The 19,210-nt window shown below is 46.3% G+C and overlaps 3 protein-coding genes across 7 annotated transcripts in view; 2 read left to right on the top strand and 1 right to left on the bottom strand.

Annotated features, from left to right (window-relative positions):
* UBAP2L (ubiquitin associated protein 2 like) overlaps positions 1-1,128 on the bottom strand; it is a 42,325-nt gene extending 41,197 nt beyond the window's left edge. Inside the window, exon 1 of one of the 2 annotated variants that reach the window (XM_065880414.1) lies at positions 1,062-1,128. The gene's annotated coding sequence lies outside the window, so the exon portion shown is untranslated. Of the gene's footprint in view, positions 1-368; positions 403-1,061 lie in introns of those variants that run through there. The other variant, XM_065880423.1, reaches the window with a different exon arrangement.
* A 200-nt stretch (positions 1,129-1,328) lies between these two features.
* C1H1orf43 (chromosome 1 C1orf43 homolog) lies at positions 1,329-9,929 on the top strand. Of its 4 annotated transcripts, XM_065875700.1 has the most exons (7): positions 1,329-1,697; positions 2,089-2,190; positions 5,750-5,867; positions 6,081-6,134; positions 6,789-6,955; positions 7,043-7,101; positions 9,387-9,929. In XM_065875700.1, exons 1-7 carry the CDS (start codon positions 1,632-1,634, stop codon positions 9,580-9,582), a joined length of 762 nt encoding a protein of 253 aa, XP_065731772.1. In that variant the 5' UTR covers positions 1,329-1,631; the 3' UTR covers positions 9,583-9,929. The 4 variants fall into 4 exon arrangements, with proteins under 4 accessions (XP_065731772.1, XP_065731775.1, XP_065731773.1 ...); XM_065875703.1 differs by lacking the exon at positions 2,089-2,190 and having other exon boundaries at positions 1,632-1,697; positions 9,387-9,582; XM_065875701.1 differs by lacking the exon at positions 6,081-6,134 and having other exon boundaries at positions 1,632-1,697; positions 9,387-9,582.
* Positions 9,930-10,676: 747 nt separating this feature from the next.
* CFAP141 (cilia and flagella associated protein 141) lies at positions 10,677-13,944 on the top strand. Its single transcript, XM_065897864.1, has 4 exons — positions 10,677-10,706; positions 11,045-11,085; positions 13,161-13,290; positions 13,843-13,944. Exons 1-4 carry the CDS (start codon positions 10,677-10,679, stop codon positions 13,942-13,944), a joined length of 303 nt encoding a protein of 100 aa, XP_065753936.1.
* The last annotated feature ends 5,266 nt before the right edge of the window (positions 13,945-19,210 follow it).

Genomic DNA, 19,210 nt, shown 5'->3' with positions numbered 1-19,210 from the left:
GGCCTCCTGTTTGTGACATCAGTTTGCAAAGCAATTTAAGGACTGTCCACAAGGTGAAGGGTCGAAGAAATTTGGAATTCCTGTCCCATTATAAGAAGAGTGAACACATACCCCACTGCTCTAATGACGTCCCTTAGGCGCAATATACCCTATGGGGGCCTTCAGGCCCAGCTTCCCAAATAACATCATTAATTGTTTGGGGTACCCAAAACTACAGTATGGAAGACAGGAAGCTAAAGACAGCAGCAAAAAAATATATTCCAAGAGCTGGAGCGGTGAGCAAGAAGGAAAGGTAATAAGACGAGCTGACAAAGAGGCTGGAAACGGAGAGGGGACGCAAGCCCACGCGTGGAGGATGGGAGGCTCACCCCGCTCAGCGCCACATCGGGAGCTCCCGGGGCCAATCGCCTCCTTACCTCCCACCCGGAACAAATTAATCCTCCGCACTCCAAACTGAGGGCCACATGGGGGAGTTTGGGGCAGCTCCACCCCATCGCCCTTCCTCCCCCCCACACACACTCCGCCACCCCCAAACCAGGCCGGATCCGGATCAGAGGAGGCCCGCAGAGGGTTGGAAAAGAAGGAAGCCCTCTCGTCTTCTCCACAGGCACCGGCCAGGGTAGAGACAGGGCCCTACCTCAGGCGGGGCCCAGGCCTAGCTCGCTCGCGCTCTTTCTCGCTCTCCCCCGTCTCAGGCTCTAGCCGCATGGCCCCCCCCACTCCGGCTGCCCCAAGCCCCGCCCCGGCCACGCTCCCAAATCGAGGCCCCGGCTCTGGCGCGGCCCACTAGGCCGCGAACCCAACCATAAACAAAACCTCCAGCGGCCGACTCGGGGGGGGGGGAGGGGGCAGGGCTCGCAGGACTAGGAGGGGGTGTACAGTGGGGAACACACGGTGCGGGGGGGCCTACCGAGGGAGGGGGATACGGCGGGGGTAGGAGAGAAAGGAGGGAGGGTAAAAGGGGGATCGTGGATTTAAAGGGGCCGCGGACAATACCCGGCCCCGCCGCGCTGCCGCCGCCACCGCCGCCGCCGCCAACGCCGCTGCGCTCCCAACTTTACCTCAGTCTCCTCCACACTGACACCCCGGGCCGCGCCGCCCCTGTCACGTGATATAAGGTTCCCTCCTCCCCACCCCCCTCCCTCCTTTTCCCTCTTGCGCTCGCTCTCGCGCCTTCCCCCTCCCACTTGCCTTCCTGCGTCCCCCAGCACGTGACGCGAAAAAGGACGCGCACGCAAGCGTGCGCGTGCCGCCTCGCCACGAGACACCTCATTCCGGCTCCGCGCGTCCGCCCCGCCTCCTCCGCGGCGGCCCCGCCTCCACCACGTGACGCGCGGATAGCCTCCGTTTCCTCTTACTGGCGTAGTTCCGCGTCTCCGCACTCGTCGGTCCCGGTTGTCATTGCGTGCCTGAGTCACGTGCTGGGGGGAAGCGGGAAGGCGTCGTTCTTCTTTCCTAACCCCCCCCCCCCGTCCGCCATGTTTTCAGGCCCGGTCAGCCTTGGTCTTTCCCCGTAAGGAAATGGCCGGGGCGCTTCAGGGAACCCAGGCGCCGTTGCCTCGGCGCAGCCCGGGCTGACGAGACAGGGCAGCGGGGTAAACCGGAGCGGTTCTGCGCGGGGTGGGGAGGCCATGGCGTCTGGCAGTAACTGGCTGTCCGGCGTGAATGTCGTGCTGGTGATGGCCTACGGGAGCCTGGTGAGGAGATTCCCCCACCCCATTTCCTGCTGTCGCCTCTGACCCAGTAGAGACCCTCCTCTTGAGCAGTTCCCGGTCCTCATTCTCCACCCACTCACCTGCGCTTTTTCTGGGCTTTGACTCCTATCCCAGGAGTACCTGGGAGCATAAGTCACCGACCGCCCCGCCCCTGGCCGAGAACCCTCCCCCTAAACCCTAGGATAAAGACCCCCAAGCCTCTACGCTACAGGCTTATCTATGTCCACGCCATCGCTGACGGCCTTGCTTTGTCCCAACTTATACCCCGAAGCATTCGTGAGAGGCCGAATTGAGGGATTTGAAATGAAGGCATGCCTTTTTTTTGTCTAACTTTTTAATTCAAGGTTATTTACTTCTCATATCTTTTGGACAGGTGTTTGTACTGCTATTTATTTTTGTGAAGAGGCAAATCATGCGCTTTGCAATGAAATCCCGAAGGGGACCTCATGTCCCTGTGGGACACAATGCCCCCAAGGTAGGTCCTTAAGTCATGAGATAGGCCCGGTTTTCCAGATCCATTAGGGCCCAGAATGAGATTTCCTTTGCCTTTAGAAATGACTTAATTCCCGTGTTTCCTTGTCCAGTTACCCATGTGTATATTAGTATATTGTATATTAGTATATTGAGCAATAAAGGTCATCTTGGGTCTTGGCTTACCTGCTCACTGCCGTGGCACAGCAAGTAGCTTATCCAGGGACTTCAGTTTCTGCATCTGCAGAATGAAGGACTTGGATGAAAATTCCCAACTCTTTATGGTATGATGTTTCCCAGTTCAATTTAAACTACCCAGTGTTTAATGTTTTGGGTTTTTGTTTTTTTTGTTTTTTTTTTGGTTTAGGATGGGGTTAGAGTAGTTAGAATTAGCCCCAGATCAGTGAGAAGGGTTGCCATTGCAAAACTTTAGATTTATAAGGGCCCCATAAATCATCTAGGTCTATCATTCATGTTACCAACTGAAATCTAAGAAAAGGAAGCAGCTTACTGGAGGACATACAGGAATTGAATAACGAAGCAGTGTCTGTCTGTACTTTCTCCTTAGGTAATTGCTTTCCTTACCTTGGCTTTAAATATCTACTGTTGAAATTTTATTTCTATCCCATTCCTCCTTCCTGAGTTCCATCCTTGTGTATCCAATTGCCTACCTAACATTTCCAATTAGATGTCTGATAGGCATCTCAAACCTAACATGTCCTAATGCCCCACAGAACTCTTAATACCCCCAACTGCCACCCCCATCCTGCTTCTTCCGCCTTACACTTCTGGGTAAAGGTTGCCTGCTGTCCTTACCAACCTCCTTTTGTATGGCTCTTCCCTGATCACTGGGATCCAGCTACACTGGTTGAATTTCTTTATGTGTGCTGTCACTGTGGCCTAGAATGATCTACCTCTGGTTTTTACTTGGCTAGCTCATTTGATCTTTAGAACTTAACTCAAATACTATCTGCTACAAAGAGGAATGCTTATGACCCATTATAAAGTAGATCTTCTTTGTTTTCAGATAGCATTTTACTACAAATATTCTTTTATGTTTATTTGTTTAATGCCTCTCTCTTCTCTAAGCTGTAAGAATGTATACACCATGCCAGTTATGTTCACTGCTGTAGAGCCAGGGCCTACACATAGTAATAATTCATTGTTGAGTGAAAAGCAGGTTAGTGGGAGGGCTAGAGCCCGGACACAATTCTGTCAACTCCTAGAGCAATGTCCTTTCATTAACTAGTACTGTAACCCTCCTCTCATTGTTCTTTGCTGATATATTTCATGGAAAGCCTCAAAGATGATGTTGTGGCCTGAAACCTCAACAGTGCTTCCACATTCTCCCAGTTCTCCAAATGCCAGCTGCCTCCCATAAGAAGGATATAGGGTTAGTTTCCAGTATGTCATGAGCCAATCAAACCTTTGACTATTTAGGACCCCCCAACCTCAGACTAGATGAGATCAAGATTCCTTTTGCTCTAAAAAGTTCTGGCGAAATTCTCATCCATTGCTGGTGGAAGTACAGACTAGTAAAAGTGCTTTGGAAAATATTGGGGTATTGTCTAGTAAGGTTGCAAATGTACCTAATCCATAGCCCAGCAATTCCACTCCTACCATAGAGAAATTAATTTTTGTTCATGTGTACCAGAAAACACGTACAAGGATACTCACAGCATTGTTTCTAATATATATATTTTTAAAGCTGTTACTCTAAATGTCCATTTGAGAATGGATATATAATAACGTAATAGTATTCTGGAATACTATAAGGAATGAAAATAAACTGAAGATAAGTATATGAACACAAGTGAATCTCCAAAATACTTTTGAATGGAAAAAGTAAATCAAACATGAATGAATCTCAAAAATATGCCAGGTGAAAAAGTGCCAGGAAGCCATTCACAAAAGAATCCGTACTGTATGATTCCATTCCATTTGTATGGAATTCTAGAACAGGAGGAACTATATTGATAGAAAGCACATCAGTGTTCCCTGGGGCATGAAGCGGGAGGTTGCCTGCAAAGGGGGATGAAGAACGTTTTGGGGTGATGAAAGTGTTCTGTATCTTTTTTTTTTTTTTTTAATTATTTATTTATTTTTGGCTGCATTGGGTCTTCGTTGCGATGTGTGGGCTTCTCATTGCAGTGGCTTCTCTTGTTGCAAGCACGGGCTCTAGGCACGCGGGCTTCAGTAGTTGTGGCACGTGGGCTCAGTAGTTGCGGCTCGCAGGCTCTAAAGCACAGGCTCAGTAGTTGTGGTACACGGGCTCAGTTGCTCCATGGCATGTGGGATCTTCCCAGACCAGGGCTCGAACCCATGTCCCCTGCATTGGCAGGTGGATTCTCAACCACTGCGCCACCGGGGAAGTCCAGTGCTCTGTATCTTGATTGGGATAGTGGTTGAATGGATGTATTCATTTGTCAAAAATTGTCAGACTACACACTTAAAATGGATGTATTTTATTGCGTGTAAATTAAACCTCAGTAAAGTTTATTTAAAATTTTAAAAGATAGGTTGCAGAGCAATGCAAAAAGTATTTTTCCAAAAAATATATATATATTTTCCATTTGTATAAAGTTCAAAACCAGGCAAAGCTAAACATCTTCCTCAGGGTGATGTGATAAAACAGCAAAGAAAAATAAAACTTGAGAAGTTAAGGTTGGAGGTTGCATTCAATCAGGTGGACACACAAGGCTTCCAAGTCTTTGGTCATATTCCAGTTCATAAATTGGATAGTGCATACAGATGTGCATCTTAATGAATTTTGTAATTAAGGTGAGTATATATGTCAAATGTATTCTATGAATGACATATTTCACAATAGAAGTTCCTAAATGTCACAAGAAAATACTTGCTGGGACTCTGGCAACCCTCTTAAGTTAGATGAATATGAAACTGTTAAACAGTGTTTGCTTCTGGGTAAGTGGGGGTGACACCTTTCGTATCTTTTTTAATTACCTACTTAAAAAATTAAATGTGCTCTAGAAGAAAGCCTCTAGAAATCCTGTGGTCCACCAGGTAGGCATAGTTGCCAAACTTCTAAACCACATACAGATCTTATAGGTTTTTAGAGTAGATTATGACCTCCAGTTGATGTCCATTTTTTCCCAGCTCAGGAAATTCTTTATGACACCTAACCAAGATTCTTCTAAATCCTGTCAAGGGAACTTCCCTGGTAGTCCAGTGGTTGAGACTGCACTTCCACTGCAGCGGGTGCGGGTTTGATCTCTGCTGGGGGAACTAAGATCCCGCGTGCCACTCAGCGCCCCCCAAAATTTCAGTTGAAAATCAGAAATAATGTTAATGGTGTAGAGCTTGAAGGAATTCTGGCAGGTTAAAAGATCTAGCTTAGAGATAGACAGTTTGGAGAGGTTCTTAGCGAACCCAACCCCATTCTTTATTAAATTCTTGAGTCTTACCTGGCAATTTCATTAGCCAAATGAGCATTTTCTCTGCTTCTGTTGTCTTAGTTGTTCACCTGCTCTGCCCCATTTCCAGACTGATGGGAAGCAAAGTACAGGCTAAGTGACTGTGTATTCTTTTCTCCACACGAACAGGACTTAAAAGAGGAGATTGATATCCGACTATCCAGGGTTCAGGATATCAAATATGAACCTCAGCTCCTTGCAGATGATGATGCAAGACTGCTACAGCTGGAAACCCAGGGAAATCAAAGTATGTGGCATACTTTTGGAGGATACTTCAGTGAGGGGTCTCACAAACTCAGAATTCCTTTGCTCTCAGAGTTATAAACATAGCTGCTGGCAGACTCAGCAGCTGTGGGTCCTTGTTACTGGGTATATGTCAGATGTGGGAGGCTCTTTAAGCTTCCTGGAGTTTGAAGAATCTTTTGAGGGTTATACCTGAGACCAGTCTCTTTCTTAACAGATTGCTACAACTATCTATACAGGATGAAAGCTCTGGATGCCATCCGTGCCTCTGGTAAGGGCTGCTCAGCAGCCGTTCCGGATCCTGAAAGCTCACCCGGGGAAGAGAGGGAGGAACCCACTTTATGTGTTAGAATTTGTCCTTTCTGCACATCTCCTGCTGGTAGGAATTTCCTAGTTTTGAGAGTACTGGGTTACTATTTTGCCTAAGGAAAATGATGTATGTAAGTTATTTTTCTCCAAAGAATCTGGATTTGTTTTGTTCTTTCTAGACCTTTAGTTTCATGAACTAGATGGTGGTACTTTGCTTGTTTTCCCACAAAAGACAGGCAGCATCTGCTTTTTCACCAAGCTACTTAGATGGTTCTTGAATTCTTTTCTATGACCATTGTCAGAAATGCTCTTGAATTTTTTTCATATGACCATTGTCAAAAATGCTCTATCTCTACCAAAACATAGTTAATATCTTAAACTATGTGTAAATAGGGTAAATAGGAAAATGACACTATTGTGTGTCGTTAGTATAGTTTAACAGTTGTATTGCCACCACCGTATGACCACTCAGACATAGCTCTATATCTCTGGTCTTCTGAATTCTCTTAGAATTTCCCCCCAACTCACTCATTGGACCTATTTGTAAGTTTGGGAAATTAATTAGAAAGACTAAACAAATGGGAAAGGGGGTATCATTGTTCTATTATCTCCATAGAGATCCCATTTCATGCTGAAGGCCGGCATCCCCGTTCCTTAATGGGCAAGAATTTCCGCTCCTATCTGCTAGATCTTCGAAACACTAGTACTCCTTTCAAGGGTGTGCGCAAGGCCCTCATTGATACCCTGCTGGATGGCTATGAGACAGCCCGCTATGGGACAGGGGTAAGCCAGATGACCACTTTTTCCTTCAGGGAACTAAAGGGATGCCCCAGACTGAGAGATCCTCATTCTTCCTTCCTCTTTCTTCAGGTCTTTGGCCAGAGTGAGTACCTGCACTATCAGGAGGCCCTGAGTGAGCTGGCCACAGTGTGAGTTTGGAGGGGAACATGTCAAAGGGAGCTGGTTAGAGAATACAGGTAGTGCTGGACTGTTCCCACAGTGAGATGACCTTCAGAAGCACTGTGAACAAAATCTATGATAACATAAGAGTTGTCAGGTCCTAGACTGTTAGAGCAGCTTCTTGCTCACATTGGAAAGCAGATGCTGCCCTACAAGCTAATAAGAGAAGTTTCTGCTACTATTGTGCATCTCTTTTTCTCTTGTTTTTGTTTTTTGTCCAACTCAGTAAAATGTCAGAATTGGTATAACCTATTACACCAATAAAGAGAATAAAATAAAGTTTTTCAGCACACAAAGATGCCTTCTCTTCAGGGCCCCAGTGTCATCCTTTTGTGCCTTGGTTCGATAAAAGAATTAAATGCCAACCATTTTTATTACCACTTAAAGTATTAGTAACCCTATCTGAAACCAAAGGTGTCACTAAAGAATCAGCTGCTGAGGGCTTGTGTTATAGAAGAGACATCATGATTTTTCTCTGGGAACTTTTTTTTTTTTCCATTTATGTTATGGCCACGTCACAATTCCTCTTTTTTTTTTTATGTTATGTATTTTATTTATTTATTTATTATCTTTTTTGGCTGTGTTGGGTCTTCATTGCGGTGCACGGGCTTCTCATTGCAGTGTCTTCTCTTGTTACGGAGCACGGGCCCTAGAGCATGCGGGCTTCAGTAGTTGTGGCTCTCAGGCTCTGGACTGCAAGCTCAGTAGTTATGGCGCACTGGCTTAGTTGCTCCACGGCATGAGGGATCTTCTCAGACCAGGGATCAAGCTCGTGTCCTCTGCATTGGCAGGCGGATTCTCAATCACTGCACCACCAGGGAAGGCCCTCACTGGGAACATTTTAAATACGTACTAACAAACCTTTATTATGTTGTTTATGCATACGTGTAACTGAAAGAGTAAAGAGGGAAAGCCAGTCTAGAATAAAAAGTTAGTTACCAGCCATGAAAAGAGTACATCTGTTTTCTGCTGTGTTGATTATGGCTCTTTCTCAGAAGATAAGGGGTATGTCTGTCCTGTCTTCTCTCTGTTCTTAAAAATAGACTACCTTGTTCTAAAGACAAAAGGTTCTAGTAAAAACTACTTAGAAAACTAATAAAAATGAACATGTGGAAAGGAGCATTTGGTCTAGAAGTCAGGCAGGAGGCCTGTTCAAAATTCAGTTTCTTTGAAAGACAAATAGTGTATGATTCCACTTACGTGAGGTATCTGGAGTAATCATATTCATAGAGACAGAAAGTAGAGTGGTGGTTGCCAGGGGCTGGAGGAAAGGGGGAATAGGGAGTTGTTTAATAGGCAGAGAGTTTGTTTTACAAGATGAAAAGAATTCTGGAGGTTGGTTGCACAACAATGTGAATGTACTTAACACTGCTGAACTGTAAACATTTAAAAATGGTTAAGATGGGGCTTCCCTGGTGGCGCAGTGGTTGAGAGTCCGCCTGCCGATGCAGGGGACACGGGTTCGTGCCCCAGTCCGGGAAGATCCCACATGCCGCGGAGCGGCTGGGCCCGTGAGCCATGGCCGCTGAGCCTGCGCGTCTGGAGCCTGTGCTCCGCGGCGGGAGAGGCCACATTGGTGAGAGGCCCGCGTACCGCAAAAAAAAAAAAAAAAAAAATGGTTAAGATGGTAAATTTTATGTGTATTTTACCACAATTTAAAAAAAATTTAGTTTCTTTGATCTCTAGTTTCTAGAAAGTTTCAATGAGTATATTGAAGAGTAAAGGCTCTGAAATCTGACAAACTTAGGTTTGAATCCCAGCTCTCTGTCTCTTACTAGCTTTGTGACCTCAGGCAACTTACTGGATGGACCCTCAGTTTCCTAACCTGCAAAAGGGGATGATACCGCCCTATAGGAATAGTGGGATGTTAGTAAATTACATGTTGGTAAAGCACCAGGTTTAATGTCCTAATAAGTGCTCAGCAGTTAACTTCAATATTATTTTGTTATTCAGTTGTTTCAAGGCACTGGGAGTATATTAATGGCATGCACACATTAGGTGGATCAGCAGAATTAAAAGTTTTCTTTAAGCACAGTGAAATGAAGAAGAGGTTGAGTCAGAGGCAGGGACTCAGTGGGAAAATTGGTTTCTCTGCTATTTCTAGGCTACCAGATGAGATTTTAGTAACTAGTTTATAAGGTAGGACAGAGACCATTTGTGGCTACAGCTGCATTTATAGGATGGATAAGCCTTGAATTGTTTTCTTCCATTAGTCCTCATTCTGTCCGTGACCTGCCCTCTTTGTTTTCTTCAGGGTCAAAGCCCGAAGTGGGAGCTCTCAGCGACAACATCAGTCAGCAGCCAAAGACCTAACCCAGTCTCCTGAAGTCTCCCCAACAACCATCCAGGTGACATACCTCCCCTCCAGTCAGAAGAGTAAACGTGCCAAGCACTTCCTCGAATTGAAGAGCTTTAAGGACAACTATAACACACTGGAGAGTACTCTGTGATGGAGCTGAATAACTCTCACTGTTGATGAAGCCAGACAGACTGCAGTGTGCTTGCCAGGCAGCCCTCAGGTCAATCTGGCTCAGCAGCCCGGACTGGATCAGCTGAAGCTCTGGTTAAGTTCAGAGCTCTTAGAGTTCATGCCTAGAGGTCATTTTCCCACCCTCTCTTACGGCCAGTTTCAGAACATCAGTTAAGACTTTATTTTCCCTTGGTAGCACTTTTCTCTGGAGTTGAATTCAGATGTTTTTCTTAATATTTCTGTTAAAGCTTCCTTAAAAATCCTCACTTGGTTTTAATCATGGTTCATCTGTCCTTTTCCAGACTATAAATAATCCCAAGGGTGAGAGTTGCGATGATGAGACTTGGTGTCTTGTCTTCTGTATCTGTCCCTTCGAACACAGTTGAATGGGAACCATTTGGGTTTGAGACATCTAAGAGTTCATTGGTGGGAAAGGTATACAGGAACTGGTGGGGAGATTGGGTGAGGCCATGAGTGGTATGTGGAACAGCTTACCCTGGTGCTCCACTTAAACCAGGATGTGTTGAAACATTAACACAACTTCCCTGGCGTGCGAGGATCTGCCTTCTACTTTCATTCCATACTGTCATGAATAAAGTGAAAAGGGAATGTTTTGACACCTGACATAATCCCATCCCTCCTCATGTGTGGGGTAGTGTGAAGGAATGGTCAGACCAATATATTGGTCTGACTTTATATAAACTATTTAATAAAATGAACAATTAAAGAATAAAGCATATGATTCATTCCTTTATAGTTGTCTTTTAATAAAACAGGCATGTGATATGCTCTCTGGACCTAGAACCATACAGATACTCCTTGGGACCACAAAAGAAGAAATCCTGAAATGTGACTGGTCCTTGCTCATAGAATTGCCTGTGTCACTAATAGAAGGCTGGAGAACCAGGATTCCCTTCAGGTCTCCAGGGCAACAGGCCAGGTGACCAATCAACTCCTAGGCCTAGGCTCATTGTTGGAGGTGTAAGTGTTGCTATGACTACTGAAACCTTGGTGACTGAAAACAAAGTAGAGCCTGTTCAGTCTCCTAAGACTACATCAAGCAAGTTTGTAGACATGTCTGTGGAAAAGATGGTAAAAGTAGAAGTATGCAGAGTTGGAAAAGGGGCTGGTTTGGATGCGTTTCCCTGGATGAGGTTTCCAGATCAATTTACCAGAAATGGACAGATGTAACAGAAGGGTAGTAGCAGGAGTGGGAGATGATGTCTGGCACATAGTAGGTGTTCAGATATTTGTTGCATACTAACCACTGCATGTTACCTTTGATCCATTCTGAAAGGAGTAGGACTTTCTCCCCACCTACCCTAGGAAATTGGCTACTCCCTGTCTCTAAAGGGAAAGGTCTATGTGTCTCCCACTATGATAGGGTACTGAGTGAGGTACTGGAGATCAAGGCAGATCAACAGAACTCCCTTTTCTTGCAGAGTTTTCAAAGGGCCCTGGGACTTAAGAAGATGGTGGACAGGTAATCTCTGCTTCTATCCCTTCCCTTAGCCTTCAGATTGACCTTTTCACCCTCCTGTCCTGAAGCCACTTCTGAGATCTGCTCCATCTTGTTAGGGGCTCCTCAAGAATGCAAACAGGTATGGGAGGGGCAAGAAACAGTCCTTGTTCTCACAAGCAGAGATCAGCCTCCTAGTGCCCACTCGGTTAGGCTACGTAGGCAATGGTTATTGTCCCTTGCTTCCCATTCTCTGAAGGAAAATTGGAGCAAGTTTTTGTTGTTTTCTTTTTTTACTTTTTAAGGAAAATTCAAGTATTTGTTGCCCAGCATTGCACTAACCATGTGGTAGGTATGCAGTAGGTATTTATTGAATGAATGAATGAGAAAACTCAAAAGATTAGGCTGTATATCTCCATCACCTGGGGAGCTCTTTTCTTTGTTGTTTTTTTTGCGGTATGCGGGCCTCTCACTGTTGTGGCCTCTCACGCAGGCTCAGCAGCCATGGCTCACGGGCCCAGCCGCTCCGCGGCATGTGGGATCTTCCCGGACCGGGGCACGAACCCGTGTGGAGGCGGACTCTCAACCAGTGCGCCACCAGGGAAGCCCAGGGGAGCTTTTTTAAAAAACACACGTCTTAACCCAGAAGATTCTAAGATGGTCTGGGATTAGATAGGATAAGCCTGTTTTTTAAGGTTTCATAGGTTATATCCAGAGGTAGCAAGGATGTGAGGTAACAAGAATGCATATAGTTTTAGTGGGAATCAAGATTGATGCAGCCTTTTTTCTTTTAATTTTGTTTGTTTATTTTGGGCTGCGTTGGGTCTTCTTTGCTGCGCGCAGGCTTTCTCTAGTTGCAGTGAGCGGGGATACTCTTCATTGCAATGCATGGGCTTCTCGTTGTGGTGGCTTCTCTTGTTGCGGTGCACGGGCTCTAGGCGCACAGGCTTCAGTAGCTGCGGCATACAGGCTCGGTACTTGTGGCTCGCGGGCTCTAGAGCACAGGCCCAGTAGTTGCGGTGCACCAGCTTAGTTGCTCCACGGCATGTAGGATCTTCCCGGACCAGGGCTACGAACCCGTGTCCCCTGCATTGGCAGGCAGATTCTTAACCACTGTGCCACCAGGGAAGTCCCTGATGCAGCCTTTTTTATGAAGCCTTTTTTATGAAATCTATCAAAATTTTAAATTCACATGTCCTTTGAACTGGCAACTCTACTTCTAGGAATTTACTTTGCACACATATACCTGCAAAAGCACTAGAATGTACATACATGAGTATTCATGACAGCATTGTTTATAAAAATAAAAAAGCTAGAAACAACGTGTAGCTGGTTAAATTATGATACAAAAATACTAGACAGCCTTTAAACAGAACAAAGTAAATCTCTTTGTGCTGATACGGAAAGCCCAAATTGTTAAGTAATACTGCTTATGTAAACATATGATTTCATGTTAAAAAAAATTAAAAGATAACACTTGCTGATATAGAGAAGTTTTCTGTAAGGATACACAGGAAACATAACCTTGTTGAGAAGGACTGGGGCAGAAGAATGAAGCTTTCACTTTTCGTTTAATATCTATTTCTGTATCAATTTAATTTTTCAGCCATCTGTAAAAAATACTTGATTTTTAAAAAAAATGTCAACAGGATTATCTGAACAGAGGATGTGTGTGTGTGTGTGTGTGTGTGTGTGTGTGTGTGTGTGTGTGAGACACACATATATTCCTCTTATATATTAGAAAACCTTAATTCAGACCTAGCCAGGACTGAGTATCACTGGTATGATGGATGGAATTAATCCTTAGATTGGATTTGATACCCAGGTCTGCCATTAAGTGACCTTGGGCAACTCACCTGAACTTTAAAGTTTCCTTGTCTGTATAATGCAAAAATTAATATCTGTGACACATGGTTATTATGATGATTGAGTGACATAATATACTAGGTTCTAAGTCAGTTCTAGTTATCCTTTCAAGGAGTTTGCAGTCTTCTCACAATGGCACAGAAGTTCTGGTGAAGAAGCAGCCTCACTGATGGCGTTTTTGTCTCCACTCCTGACTTTAACCCATTCAACCCCTACCTTTCTGCCTGGGACAGGTGGCGTAATTCACACACTCACTGTCTGTGGCAGATGACATTAAGCCAGAGGAGAAACCCATATGCCATCCTAAGGATGCAGGACACTATGGTGCAGGAGTTGGCACTGGCCAGCAAGCAATTACTGATGGTGAGTTCTAGCAAGGGTGACCTGAAGTTTCAGCCCCTACTGCCCTGTGCCTTTGCCCACTGGGATTCCCAAGCTCTTAGTCTCTGCCGTTATACCAGAGCAGCAACTCTTTAACTGTAAAACCAAAGCTCCTTTTCATTGATTCTTTGCATCCAGTTGCAGAGTCCCAAACTGCAGTCTAGTCTTTGCTCCTCTCGCCTTGGTAAGACTGCTTCTTAGTGCCTAATACCTGCCTCTTGGAACCTCTCTCTCCCTGGAGTCCCCAATTGCTGTCATGTCACCATCTTTGTATCCAAGGTGCCTAGAAAAGTTTCTGGTTCATGGTAAGTTTTCAGCAAATATTTGCTGAACATTGGAGCTTCACCCATGGGGAAAAAAAATGGGTAGGCTTCCCCTCCAATGGTTCAGCCTCTATGCTACTGCCTAGCTTATGTCACAGCTAAGTCCAGATCCAAGAGAACACAGGTGAAGGGAAAGCAACCAGGGAGAAAGAATGAGAAAGGTGGGTAAACAGAGGGCAAACATGACACTCTATTCTCCCCTCCCCACCAGGTCCGTCAAGCTGCCCTGCACCAGCTGTTTGAAAAGGAGCATCGGCAGTACCAACAGGAACTAAATCAGATGGGCAAAGCTTTTTATGTGGAGAGACTCTAATGGCATTTGAAACATTGTCCTTCCATTCTCACCATACCTGCTAACCTAGATTTCTTGAGCCCCACCACCTTCAGCTTCCTTCCCAAAACTCATCTGGATCTAGTTATGTGCCCAGGACTCAAGACTGTGCTCCAACTCTCACCTCTGGTGCCCCTGTAAACCCCCTGGTGCTATAGGGGAAACAATCTATGAAACAATGGTAAAAACAAGAGTGACGCCTTGTGGTCAGAATGACATATGCAGTGTTGATGTAAGTGGGGGGAGGGGAGGTGGATAGAGGCACAATGTGAGAAGCGAATCCTGATTTGGTTTAACAAATAAAGCTAGTTCTTAAAGGTTCAAACCTGGACTACTGGCTCATTCTTTCAGCCCTAAATCTTGATCTATTTCAAAAGTGCTTATTCACAGCTGCCATAATCTTAATAGAGCTTTCTGGATTTTGCTCACCACCTCTCTGATCTCAGTTCCACTGATGTTTTCTGTATACTTGGACAAATAGCTCTGAATATGGCTATTAATCCACAGGTACTATGGTGCTTGATGTCAGTAGGCCTGGATTTTAGGTTCTGACTTGGCAGTTATCGTGAGACCTTGGACAAGTCTCTTTCATCTGGATTTCTGCCTGAATTCCCACCTTGGCAAAATAACAGGGTTCCAGACTCAAATGCCTTCAGGAGTCCAGCAGTTATAAGGGAATAAGGGATGGTGGGATTTATGGCGGACTGGAAAGAGCATGTGAAATCTAAATGCATTCAAAATTCTTAAAAGTACTGATTAATCATTTGCATCTATAGGCCATAGAGAACTTTACTTATAAAGGTCCGCTTTACATACAAATGACATCTCAAGCCAGAGAGACTCCCACTCTGCATCCAGTAACAGGTGCAGGAACACGCCATCACTCTCTGATGTAATTGCCATCATACGTACTTTTCCTTGTTCCCTCACCTTGCCATCTGCATGCTCATTGGTTACTCATCCTTTCCACACTGATGGTTTCCTGCCCTCAAACTCCATGTGGCTCTGTCTGCACTGCAAAACTCGCACCTTTTCTTTCCCCCCTCCCCCAAGTCTGCCTCTGTCCTTCAATATGCATTTTTCATCTTAGCTCAGAGCTTCTCCTTCCTCCTTTCCCTACACACCCCACTGACGAGGAGCACAGAGAAACAGCAAGGTATAAAGAGAAAAACACATGCTATGGAGTCAGGTGTGCGTTAAAAGTCTGACTTCACCTCTTAATTGTGTCACCATGTGTAAGTTACTTCTCTGAGCCTCAATTTTCTCTTCTGAAAATGGGGATAATACCCATCTCAGAGGAACATTATGAGGATTAAATAAGATTATGTAGAGAGCAAGCCCAGCGCTTGGCACGCAATAGGTATCCTCCCTCTTCCCTCTTAGGAAATTTCCCTGTGACCAAGCCCTTCACAGGTCCCCTACTGGCCCCCTGGCCAGCCCCCTTATGCAGCTCAAATGTCATTCTCCATCCCAGGCCTGTCTTTCTGTTCTATATATCCATTCATCCTCCAGTCCCCATCAGCCCTGCTTCCCAAGCCGTCTTATCTTTAGTCAATAACTACTCAAGTGTTGTGACACCAAACAAGACACGGAGCTCACAGGCTGGTCAGGGAGGCAGGCGTTGACCAAATCATGACAGGTATGATGAGAGTTTTATAGGAGAAAAACCACACACATGTCCTGGATTTGACCCTCAAACCTGGCTTAGTCTCCCATTCCTTCTGCCTGTTCCCCCGCCCTCTATTCCCTGCGGGTCCACCTTGCCTTCACTCCTTTTATCTTCCCTTGTATCTGTCTCCCAGCTGCCCCCCGCCTCTTATATATGACAGCATAGCCTGGCGTTAGGAGAATAGGCTTCCACATGTCAGAGCTGGGTTTGAATTCTGGCTGTCACTTACTGCCTGTGTGGCCTTGAGCAGGTAACTAAATTTCAGGGTCACGGGTTTTTTTATATGTAAAATGGAGATAACGCCTACCTCACTGGATCACTGTGGAGATTAAGTAAAGCACTTAGCAGAGAAGTGGCATATAATATCCAATAAATGCTAAGTCATAATGTTTTCCTGCCCTGTGAGAGTCTTTCTCTTTTTATTTCCTCTCCATTACCTGGCTGCCCCCCCACCTCCCACCACACTCTCTCATCAACCCCTTTTATTCCTCTTTCCTCTGTTCATTTGGGCCCACAGAATGCCCAGCCCCCTCTGCCTTGATCCCTGACCTTGGCCTCTCTCCCCAGGGCTTGTCAGTGCCAGGCTGGCTCCAGTATTGGCAGTCTGGCCCCCTCCGGAGCCCATCTCCTCTGATCCTCTCTGCCTACTCTGTCCGCTCTCATCACATCAACTGAGTAGTTCACCCCATCATACCCACCCAGCCCCTTTTCCCTCTGTGGCTGGTGCCTTACCCAACTCCTCAGGCTCAGAAGGACTCAGTCTTGCTTGAAATGGCTACACAGAAGTTACTTCCAGGAGAGCTAGAAAGCTTTCATCAAAGGCAATCTGAGATTTCGGCCTGGATATGCCATCCTGTCAGTCTCCTCCTAAGAGAGCTACTCGTCCCCTACATCAATGTTTCCTGTCTCTGCCTCTGTTTCCCCAGTGCCCCAAACACTAAAGTCCTTTCAATTCCTGCTAGTCCCTTTCCCAGCCTCTCTCCCTCCAGCCTGTGGTTCTCCAGGACAATCAAGGTTCCCAGAGAAGGGAACTAGAACTTGGGGGAGGGGGTGTTAAGGATAAAAAGGAAGGTCAAGAAAGTAAAAATTACACACAGACTGAAACCCATAAGACAACACCACAGGTGCCTACCTTGGAGCTTGTATGCCCATTTGTTAGTCTTCGCCTGGAAGGCAAGAGCCACACAATAGGAATTGACTGGGGCTTGGGACAAGCTATTGATCTAGACCAAGGGCACTGTCGAGTTGGCATATGTGTTTGTGTGTGTGTGTGTTGAGGGGGTGTGGAGGTGTCCAGCCTAATGGGAACAAGGACACATGGAACAGGCCTGGGGGCTGAAGCAGAGCATCCTCCTCCCACCCCACACTTCCACCCAAGCCCCCCACCCCACCAGTGTAGCTATAACTCGGGCTCCTTTCTGCCACAGTAGAGAGAAGAATCTGCCTGCCACATGATATTCAACAGACCTGGTTCTCTTCAGAAGAAAAATCTCCCAGAAAAGCAGGCACCAGGCTGGATCCCTGTGAGGGAAGACCATGAGAGAAGCCAGCCCAGGAGCTTGCATTGTAAAAAGCCCCAGAAGAGGAGGAGAGTCCCAAGGACTGCAGGCTGTTTCCTGGCAGAGGGGGTTTCCTCCCTCCCTTTGATCTCCTAAAATCTTACTTCTAATTCCTCCAGGCGGGAGAGACCATATTTCTTCTCTGGAGCCCAGGCTGGAGCCTGCTAGTGAGACAGGTCACTCTTCTCTTCTGGACACCCAAGGGTGGCTTTAAGGAGGATGCCTGGAGGACATGGGGAGAAGGTGAGAAGGGACAAGATGGTGGGAAGAAGCAGCCAAGCCTTCTGGAAGTTTCTCATGGCTACTAATCTGTCATACTTAAGAGCAGGAGGGTTCCAGGAAGGTGTCTGCTGAAAGGCCGTCAGCAGCCTTGTGTGGGTGTTGGAAAGGGAAAGCAGGATGTGCAAGTCCTCACCCCCACTCTGGCAAAGCCTTGGGGCAACAGGAGGGGAGTTGAGAACAGGTGGCAAGGTTGATGAGGACCTGCTGACACTGCTGATCCTCTGGGCACTGGGGCCGTGACATGATAGGGAGAAGCTCCGTGTCAGAGCTTTGGGGAAGGATAGGTGCCCAGATGTGGAGCCCTGTCAGATATTCTTCCTGGTTTAGGCCAACGTGATCCAGCGAAGGCCAGGCACTAGTAGGAGAGGAGCCGGGACCGGCATGGCACGAAGAGAAGATGAATAAGAGCCGGCTGTCTTGGGAGGCAAAGAGCAAGGGTCAGTACCCTTCCCCAAGGAGATGGCTCTCCATCTAGCCATGCTTGGTGCCTGGTGTCTCTGCTCTGTCCTTTCTTTGCAGTGGGGAGGAAGGCAGAGGACCATCAAAGCTCTCCTGCCAGCTTCTGTGTGATATGTTTGATATTGGGTTGTTTAATTAGGAACCAACTAAATGTCAAACATATTCTTACAGCAGTAGGCAATTTAGCATCATACTCTTTCCTACCTCAACCTCTGGGGCTCTGGGGCTCCTGTCTTTTTTACTGAATCTCTTCTCTCCAGGACCCCTTTGGAAGACCAGTCGCTGCAACCTATGTGGATTTCAGTCTTGAACTGGAGGGCTAGTGTGGGAACAGGAGAGTGCTGAAGTCTGAGTATCAAATCTTCCTATACCTTTCCCTTATACTAGAAGGGATATGGCTCTGATCTTTTCCTGTCCTTGTATTTTTCTCCTCCTTATTCAATCCCCCCACCTTATTATCCACTGCTTCCTGTCCCTGGGACTCTCTCATTCCGTTCCCTAAGGGCAACAGTAGGGGTCTTCGGTTTTTCTGCTTTCCTTCAAGAGTCAGCTGATGGTCTATCTGCGTATCTACCTCTATTGACTGGAAGCTCTCCTGAGTGGACTCCAGTTTTGCCCTCTACACTGGTGGGTGTTTCAGTCACCCCATTGTTGGGGCCTAGTATTAATACTACCCATCTATCCTTGACATAATGACTAATTAGAGCCATTTATATTCTTCCCTGTTAGCTCTGGTCACCTTGAACAGTGCCCACCTCTCCCTGGCATATTGTCAGATTGTATGGTGCCTCTGTCTGGGATTAACTGCCACCTGTCAGTAGCAAGCCTCCAAGTGGAATGAACATGGCCTGGAACTAAGCCAGGGGAAATACAGTGGGTAACGATGATGATTATCATGAGTGGGGAGAGTTAAGAAGGGAGCAGAGGGTGAGGAGAAGAGTAGAGCAACACAGACCTTGGTCTGTGTGGCTATAAAAGCTCTATTTAAAGATCACTATGGGGAAATGGAGAACATTATCCTATCTGGATTACTCTGACCGTCCCCCCCCCCCTTTTCTCCCCTGGCCCCACCCGCTTGAAGCTCTGGGATGGCCTTCTAGATCCCAACCCTACCCTTTTACTCCATCCCTGTGGTTCTTAAGGGGGAGGAATGATGTCTCCCTGCCAATTAGAGACTCTCAAAATAGCACAGTAATTTGATCTGGGGATCTGGGGGAATTGTCAAAGATCATGAGTGGCCTCCCCTCTTCACTGTTGCTCAAGCTCCCTGAATACCAGG

Source organism: Phocoena phocoena, chromosome 1 (assembly GCF_963924675.1).
Source record: "Phocoena phocoena chromosome 1, mPhoPho1.1, whole genome shotgun sequence".
NCBI lineage: Eukaryota > Metazoa > Chordata > Mammalia > Artiodactyla > Phocoenidae > Phocoena > Phocoena phocoena.
Note: the sequence above shows the minus strand (reverse complement) of the source record. Positions and strands in the feature narration are given on the sequence as shown.